The 9,644-nt window shown below is 31.9% G+C and overlaps 1 protein-coding gene across 1 annotated transcript; it reads right to left on the minus strand.

Annotated features, from left to right (window-relative positions):
• Positions 1 to 7,152: 7,152 nt before the first annotated feature.
• Positions 7,153 to 8,277, minus strand: LOC139875918 (uncharacterized). The gene is made up of 5 exons (XM_071863217.1): positions 8,125 to 8,277; positions 7,756 to 8,035; positions 7,558 to 7,657; positions 7,298 to 7,425; positions 7,153 to 7,226 (listed from the first exon to the last, which is right to left on the minus strand). The coding sequence occupies exons 1-5, from the start codon at positions 8,275 to 8,277 to the stop codon at positions 7,153 to 7,155; spliced, it is 735 nt and encodes a 244-aa protein (XP_071719318.1).
• Between the last annotated feature and the right edge of the window lie 1,367 nt (positions 8,278 to 9,644).

Consider the following 9,644-nt stretch of genomic DNA (forward strand, 5'->3'; position numbering starts at 1 on the left):
CAAGACCTGACATTTCTTTTGCAGTTAATTTGTTGGCAAGGTTCAGCTCTGCTCCTACCAAAAGACACTGGAATGGGATCAAACACATATTTCGATACCTTCGAGGAACTACTGATTTAGGATTATTTTATTCTAACGAATCAAAACAAGATTTGGTTGGTTATGCTGATGCAGGTTATTTATCTGATCCACATAAAGCTAAATCTCAAACTGGATATGTATTCCTAAATGGAGGTACTGTAATATCATGGCGTTCTCAAAAACAAACACTTGTTGCTACATCATCAAATCATGCCGAAGTGATTGCATTACATGAAGCTACTCGGGAATGTTTTTGGTTGAGATCAATGACACAAATCATTACTGATTCTTGTGGACTAGAACGCGATAAAAGTCCAACAATTATCTATGAAGATAATGCAGCTTGCATAGCACAGATGAAAGAAGGGTATATCAAAAGTGACCGAACCAAACACATACCTCCTAGATTCTTCTCATACACTCAAAATCTCATTAAGGACAACGAGATTGAAATGGGATATGTTCAATCCAGCAAAAACTCTGCTGATCTTTTCACGAAAGCACTTCCAACTGCTATTTTCAGAACACACGTTCATAACATTGGCATGAGACATGTTCAAAAGATGTAACAACCGAAGCGATGTCTACTTGAGGGGGAGTCAACTCCATGCTGCACTCTTTTTCCCTTAGCTAAAGTTTTTCCCACTGGGTTTTCTTTAGCAAGGTTTTTAACGAGGCAGTAACTTACAGTTGATCTTCAACAAACAAAATTGCTATCCAAGGGGGAGTGTTATAATATATAAATATATATATATAAATGGATAGTCAATTATTGATACACAAAAGTAATATTATTGTATTACCTAAACTTGTGATATTTTTGCTATAAATAGCCATGAATGCAAGCATTAAACTCGCACCATTTCTCACACTTACAAAGTGTTTCTTTCTTTCTCTCCATTATCATCTTTGTTCTTACACTTCATTATTAGTATTCTAAATCAAGAATCAAATCACTAAAGGTAGTTATAAGCCTACTGAATTATAACATCAAGAATCAAACCACTAAAGGTAGTTATAAGCCTACTGAATTATAACAGCCTTGGGATTATTGTAGAGTGAAAACTGGAATTTTGTTATTAGTCATTTCAGGAACTTTGAGTTATAAAAATTTTTAAAATAGCAGATTGATCTTGATCCTGAATCCGACCCAAATAGTGTGATCCAGCCAGGTTCGATTTTCACTTCAAACGGGAGTTTTCAACCTTTGATGATATCGCCAACATCAATACGAATTATGAAGGTCTCGAGGGGTTTTCTCAACTTTCGATGGTACTCCCAACATCGTTGCGAATTAGGTTTCCTCTTAACATATTTGTGAGTGGCATATGATCGCGAAGGTGGTTAAGTCCCTTATGTGTGTTATGCCGATATTGCCGTTCGAAAAAAAAATATATATACATATTTCGAATGTGTTCAAACAATGAACACTATCAATTTAATCCACTATACAGATAACTTTTTCACCATGTTTAACCACTACAAATACTTTTAGAAATAACGGGATCCAAATGACAAATAACTTTTCAGAATAATGCCACTAAATTTTAACCACTACAAGACTTTGTGAAACAATGGCATCTTAAATGATAGTCTAACATCTTTAAATATCACAATACTCGCCTACTTAAATAATAAATACTCCGTAAATAATCAAGTAAAAATACTCATCCTATCTAAATAGCCTTAACAGAGAAAATTCTATTCATTTATTATATTTTTTTTAAAAGCAAGGTAAATAATATTGATGCCACAAGATATATACAGACCTCAGTTGGGATCCAACATGCTAGAACCAACAATACTAACTCACATATACATGAAATGAGACTCTGTTTGCAAGTAGATCAAACAGACCGTACACGAAGCTATACACAATTATTAATACATGATTTTTAAATGCTCAGATACACACTCGGGTTGCTTATCCAAATTCTATTTATTTACCTGCTAAATGTCAAATAAAGAGTAAATTAAGAGCCATATATATACGTAGACTGGATTAGTATTCACAATGTTATGTTTTCACAATTTGGTATTTTATCCCATATACTAGATTTATCGAGCCCGTGCGTTGCACGGGGACTCTTTCGAACACTTTATATAGTACATAGCTAACGTATATTAAATATCAATACAACAACAACAACAACAACAACAACAACAACAACAACAATACCCAATCCCATAAGTGGGGTATGAGGGAGGTGGGATGTAGACAATCCTTCCTCTATCCTAGAATAAAGAGAAATCATTTCTCCACCCCGAGTTAAACACTCACAAGAGCGGAGAAAGTCCCCCCTCCCTCTATTCGACGGGTAAAGAGATTGCTTTCAAGGGGACCTCCGGCCATAAAGAATGAGAAAAAAAATAGATATATATATATATATATATATATATATATATATATATATATATATATATATATATATATATATATATATATATATATATATATATATATATAAAATAGTAATAATAAGTAAGAAAATAAAGATAAAAAATAAAATAAACAGAGACGCCATGAAAATGGTAGAATCAAATTTTCATAGGTTTTACTTCGTGCCTGGAGTTCAATTTAGGCTCTAAGCGATAGACAAGTCGCCAATAAATCGACGCTTGCTAAGCCTCGCTTAACAGAACCGTGTATGAAAAAAAAAATAGTAGGAATAAATATATATATATATATATATATATATATATATATATATATATATATATATATATATATATATATATATATATATATATAAAGCGAACTAGAAGACGTACTTTAGACAGTAGGGCGAAGCTCAGGACAAAAACGAGAGATGCTACCAAAAAAAAAAAAAAAAAAAAAAGCATGTCCGCAAACAAGCAACCCTAAACACAACAAAACATACAAACCTATAAATACAAGAACACAAACCAACAGACATACAAGCATACAAGCATACAAGCATACATACGTACGTGCATACATACATACATACATACAAGAAACCGTACGTAACCAAACAAAAAACATGAAAACCTGAAACTTACCCGCGAGCATACATACAAACATACATAATAGCAGACCCACATACGCAGCCAGACACCCAAACAGACACAAACGAAACAAGCCCGCATATACAACAAACGCAACATACATAAAGCAAACAAATAAACAAACAAACATACCCGCAACCCCAACCTAATCCCTAAACATGTATACAAACAAACACAAAACAAGCACACACAAACATACCCAGTAAAAAGAAGAGGGTCCGGTAATAAACAAAGTACAGAAAAACGCGCTACATGACGCAACAAACAAATAAAAACAATCACACGAAAAACACATTAAAAGAGGACACATCTACACAAACACACAGACCCACGAACACAAACACACCAACACCCAAACAAACAAAAACCTACTCTTATATTCTAATTCTAGTCCTCCACGCAATCCTATCTGAAGTCATGTCCTCAGTCAATAAAAGCTCCTTCAAGTCGAGCTTTATTCTATCCTCCCACCTACGAGTAGGTCTACCCCTTCTCCGTACGCCGTCAACCGTAAGTGCCTCTAATCTCCTAAGAAGTGCAGTCAGAGGTCGCCTTCTCACATGCCCATACCATCGTAGCCGTTCTTCTATTAGTTTGTCGATGATGCTTCTAACTTTCAGGTTCTCCCTAAACACACTATTTGGAATCATATCCAACATGGTTTTACCGCATGTCCACCTAAGCATCCTCATCTCTGCCACCTCCATCCTCCTCTCTTGCGCCTTCGTCATTGGCCAACACTACGATCCATATAACATGGCAGGTCTAATTGCCACCTTGAAGAATTTTCCTTTCAGCTTTAGGGGGATCTTCTTGTCGCATAAGACTCCAGTCGCAGCTCTCCACTTCACCCACCCTACTTTAATACGGTGCGACACGTCTTCATCTATCCTCCCCGATTTGTGAAGCATCGAGCCTAGGTATCTAAACGAAGTTTGTGGATGCAATATCTGGTCTCCAATGCAGATGTTCGCTCCATCACCTAGTTCATCATCATTCCTATCAAAATCGCAACTAAGATATTCCGTCTTTTGTCTACTAATATGCAGGCCATTACTTTCTAAGGCCACCCTCCATTGCCCTAGTCTTCTATTAAGCTCCTCTTTAGAATCCGAAACAAGCACAATATCATCTGCAAAAATCAAGCACCAAGGGATGCACTCTTGTATCCCTCGGGAAAGTCCATCAAGGATCAAGGCGAAAAGAAAAGGGCTAAGGGCCGATCCCTGGTGCAGGCCTACTTCTATTGGAAAAACTTCAGTATTTCCCACCGGCGTTCGAACACAAGACTTCGCCCCTTCATACGTATACCTAATAACATTAATATACCTACTCGAGATACTTCCATCCTGAAGGGTCTTCCAAATCAAGTTTCGTGGCACGCAATCGTAGGCCTTTTCCAAGTCTAAGAAAACCATCCTATAATATTAAATATCAATATTATAGGATAATTGTCATATATTGTTCTGTGTGTTGAAGTATTATGGTAAAAACCATACACATGATTAAAATTTATAATATATATGTTAAAAAGTTTATTCATATCAAAAGTTCAATTTATTAATTGTCTACATCACGAAAAAGATAAAAACAACGCTCTGTGTAGCAGTAATTGAATAAATATTTGGTGTTAGGCTTTAGAGAATTTTCTTTTTGAAAACGTGTAAATCCATAAGATACACATAGATTTGGTGTCCTCTTTGATTTCTCTTCTTTCAACCTCCATTTATACTTTTTTTTTAACTAAGTTTAAGCACGACACTGTTCTTCCACTGCGAAGTCCAGGTAGGAACATCATTTCGTTTGGCAGACGTTACAAAAAAAATGGATAAAAAGTTATATAAATTAAAACAATGAACAACTTTGAAATATATGTGAGTAAGTATCAATAATACTTTTTAGTAACATATGAGAGAAAAACTGTATGCCTGAATAAGTTTTTTTTAAGAGTTAACAATGTTTTAAAAATTTAATCTTACCAACACATTTCCTCGTGGTATAATAATTTCGAAAAACCACCAATCCACTATTTTTTGCAATACATATGGACGTTCCATTTGACTTTGCAGATCATTTTATTTGCATGTTTTCTCACAACCTTCTTCATTATATATCATTAGTTCTATATTGCGATGATCAACTGCATAAAAAATGAGGCAATCTCCATAAAGTAAATTGAGATCCTTCCTGAATTCTGGCCATCCTTGCCTTATTACCAACTGGTCTTCATTAACTGATATGCTTAACCTTTTTTTATACGATCCATTATAGTGAATGACAACGTGACCATTAGGGATCAATCTTGCTTTATATGCAGACAAACGGTTCTTCTTGAGAGTCTGTTATTGAAACAATATTAAGGTATTTATAATTAATGTAGGAAAAACATTACAGTAAGCTAATTGTTAAGTATAAAAAATATATATTGTAAAAGGTTAATGTATTAATGTAGAAATAACATACCAATTCATTTTGATTTTGATCCCCAATAAACGCCATAAATGAAGGAAATCTTCTATAAGGAGCCATTTGAAACATTCTTCGTTGAATCTCAATAACTTTTTCCCAATGATCGGTTATGTTAAAATAGTTCTTTGGAACCATGTTTCTGAGTAAATAACCAACTCATAATTACCTTTGTCAATACCACTAAAGTATAGGATATCATTTTTTAATTTTAAGATCATTAATAATCTTAATGAATCCAACACTTAGCAGTAAAGTATGATCAGAATATCTAAAACTCACTTTTGCATTATATCCATTAAGTGTGTGGATCCAAACATTATGTTTAGGTAGTGACTTATCATAGTATAGTTTAAACCAGTTTAATGGCAAAGGAAGAAAAAAATATATTCAATATTAACTGTCTGTTTTATTAAATAAGTATATAAACCAAAAGTATAATTAAATGGAACATAATAATTATTGAAATACCACATCTTGATGACTTGTACTGGAAAATATATGGATGAACGAAGGTGGAGGTTGCTTCTTGTAAATTAAAGCCATTAAATCTGTTGTACATGTAAATGAAGAAGCAGTAAATATTAAAAATTCGGCTATTTACAGTATAATGTTCAAACTAATGCATAATTATTCTTTATATACATTACAAATCTAATAGTAATTAAAATATGTTTTGAAACGATTATGTAACAAACTAAATATCCAATTAGATCTAAAGTTGCAGAACGAAAACGAATTGAGAATGACAGATCTAATGAAAAAAAATTTAAATACAATTAAAATAGTTTTACAGAAGGTTGGAACATACTTACAGATCTAAGTTGTGGTAGCAGTTTGTTGTGTTTGTATGATATCAGTTTTGGAGGAAATGTTATTTACTTATATAGAGGGCTGGCGACTTTTTTTGTTTCGAAATTTAAGTATAGATTGATGTGAAGATTTTTTTTTATATATTTATTCAAATATTAATGGGTCAACATGTAAGTTTAAATTATAATCTAAAAGCCCAAGTTGGATAAAATGATGTGTTTATAGTTTAAACTACAAAGATTGACAAAGTAAAAAAAAACATTTTGTTTGAAATTTACATAATAATTCAGTGGTCATCAATAATATATTGTACATTGATCTACCATTATAGTAAAAATTTTACGGGAAATTATTATATAATGATATTGGTTTCATATTTTATAAATAATAATTTCTTAAGTATTTTTAAAAAGTTTTTGTAGATATTTTTTTTTTTTGGCAATATATAATAATGATGCATAATTCTATTTATGAGGTTATTACTATAATATGTATAGGATCTTTTAATTGAAAATATACCGTTCCATGGGTGGAAATCTACTTAAAACCTTTAATCCGAGAAAATGGTCAATAAGTCGTACACACTGAAAAAGAGTAGATTGCTATTAAATTTATAACTGAAACAATTATAAAATAAGATAACTCTATTAAACAAACATAAGTTGCTGGAAAAAAAAAACTATAAATGTTGTAATACTTCTTTGAACACAACATTAGTAGTTGTGTTGAAAAGTTGGTTGTCTTTGTTCAAAATGAGAACCTTTAGCCCTTTCTTGGTTCAACTTCAGCATTCAATGACACTTGAGTGAAGTTCCAATCATAACGTACAGTCACATCTATTTGATACAAATATAATTAGAAATTAACAACTATGTTGGCCTGAGGAATAGTTTTTTACAATAAATACCGCCATGCTTTTTTGTTCTGCCAAACTGGACGATTAGTATGACACATTCTTGATCGGATTCTTCCTTCAAGCGTTTTTGAAATTCCCTCATGAAGGTTCCCCACAAAGTACACGATAGAAGATTATCACTGGAATAATACATAAAAGTATTGAATATTTATAATGTCAGTAATAAAAAAGATTATTGAAGAAAATATGCGTTCAAAACTAGATTGTAATAGAGTATTTAATTAAAAAGATATAGTATGATAAAAATTCACTTTAGATGCTTCAACTTGATCACAATATATTTTGACTGCAAATCATCACCATCGCGATATTGCTTCTCTAAACTGTAATTTGAGACCCTACCAATGACATCTGGAAGACAAAAAAAAAACCATAAATAACAGGTTACTGGTTAACGTAATAGTTTTAATGACAATGCAAAGTAAATAATGTTGACTTTGTAAGTAAACCTGCAGTCACATGCTCTGCTGTTTTGTTTTCATCAAGTATTTCATCAAAAGGAATGAATTTGAACCCATTATCGCCGTTCCATTCACTTTCTGGAAGTGGCAACACAGATGTTTTGTGATTGATATTCAACTTAGATTCATGATTCCAATGAGTAATCCTTCCTTTAAAAGGATTAGTACCAACAAAAGCATTCCTAATAATGTAGTTATGTAGTATTTTCAGTAAAGCCCCATACTTAGCCTTATAGAAATTCTTAATTGTAACACCTATCCTATCACCCTGTTGATGAACCACAAACAAAATTGAATATTTTTTAAAAATAGAAAAACATATAACATTCATTTAATAAATATTTAAACAACAATTACCTCCTCATCAGAAACTACCAGGTCTAGAAATTCACGACCCTGATCGAAATTTTTGTTCAACATTGTTTCCATGGACAATAGCTTGACCCTGAGATTAACATAAACTTTTTTAGGATTGATTTGTTTGATTGTAAGCATGTGATTAGATGCCATTTTGAACCAAAAATATGAGTGGTATTCATTGTGGTAATTAAGAATTGATTAACAGTATGTTGCATAATATAACAAAAGAAAATGATTGAAATATATAATGCAGCTTCTCAAACCAGATGGCCAGTTATTTTTGGGATAGATCACACGATTTAAATTGACAGTTCACAAACTTATCTTTTCTCGATTTTATAGCTATCATAATCAACTTCACAATATCAAACCTATTTTTAAAATTTATCTGCAAATATTCAAATATCCATAATTATAATCGTTGTTTAAAGTTGAATTATACGCTAGTAAATTCACTAGCAAAACATTTTTATCAAGAACATATCAAATGACACAATTGATTATAGAATGTCAAAAATGTAATTAAAAATAAATTTAACAAAAAATTAAGAATTTCATTAGCAAGTATCTACCATTACCCGATCGTGCAACATCATATTTGTAACTTGTAATAAAAAAAAATATCTAAAAACTAACATTACACCCAATCACAGGTCATTAATAAATATTCGAACAAAACAGTATTGTTAGGAACGAATCAAATGTAACGATAGATTATTTAAACACAAAATTTAATTAATGTAAAAACAATATGAATTCCATTTTCCTGGCACGTCATAATCACTAACAGATAGATCAACGTTCCAGTTTTTAACCTGCAAAATATACAAAACCACAATATTAAGTTAACCAAAATTACAGGCCAGAACTTCATCAATATTATTCAATACCGACATCCTTGATGGGTTGGAAATGGCCAAAAAACTCGATAGTAATCTGCACGATAAACTGTCTGCTCAATCATTTAATCATAACCTGTAATATTAAAAATTAAAAATTGTATTCGTAATGGTCAGAATGATTAACGCACATGATTAAATGTAATAAAGATATCATATTCGATAACATGTAGTTGATCGAAACAATTATGATTCGTTACAAAGGAAAACGATTATAGATTACATTAACTTATGATACGGTATTAAAATTGATTTAATACCTGCTTTGTGCCATAGACAGATTGTATGCAGATTTGATTCATGATTTGGATAAAAACAATTTTTTGTTTCTAGTATGCGCAATTAGATTAAATTTGTGGAATATTAAATCGTTTTTGAGAGACTAATTATGTGAGATCCTAATTTCATGCCTCTAACCGCCGAATAACTTGATTTTGAATTCAAATTTTGGTCTAGCGGGATTCCAAGTCATCATACAGAAAAGTAACTGACCAATGAAAATATGACACATAGGATGACACGTGGACACGAAGAAGGAGGAGGCGACACATAGGATTCAATCCATTGATTTATAAGAGTGTATAGTTTTTTTTAATATAGTTTTAAATATGAACAATG

The sequence above is a fragment of the Rutidosis leptorrhynchoides genome, chromosome 11, assembly GCF_046630445.1.
Source record: "Rutidosis leptorrhynchoides isolate AG116_Rl617_1_P2 chromosome 11, CSIRO_AGI_Rlap_v1, whole genome shotgun sequence".
Lineage (NCBI taxonomy): Eukaryota > Viridiplantae > Streptophyta > Magnoliopsida > Asterales > Asteraceae > Rutidosis > Rutidosis leptorrhynchoides.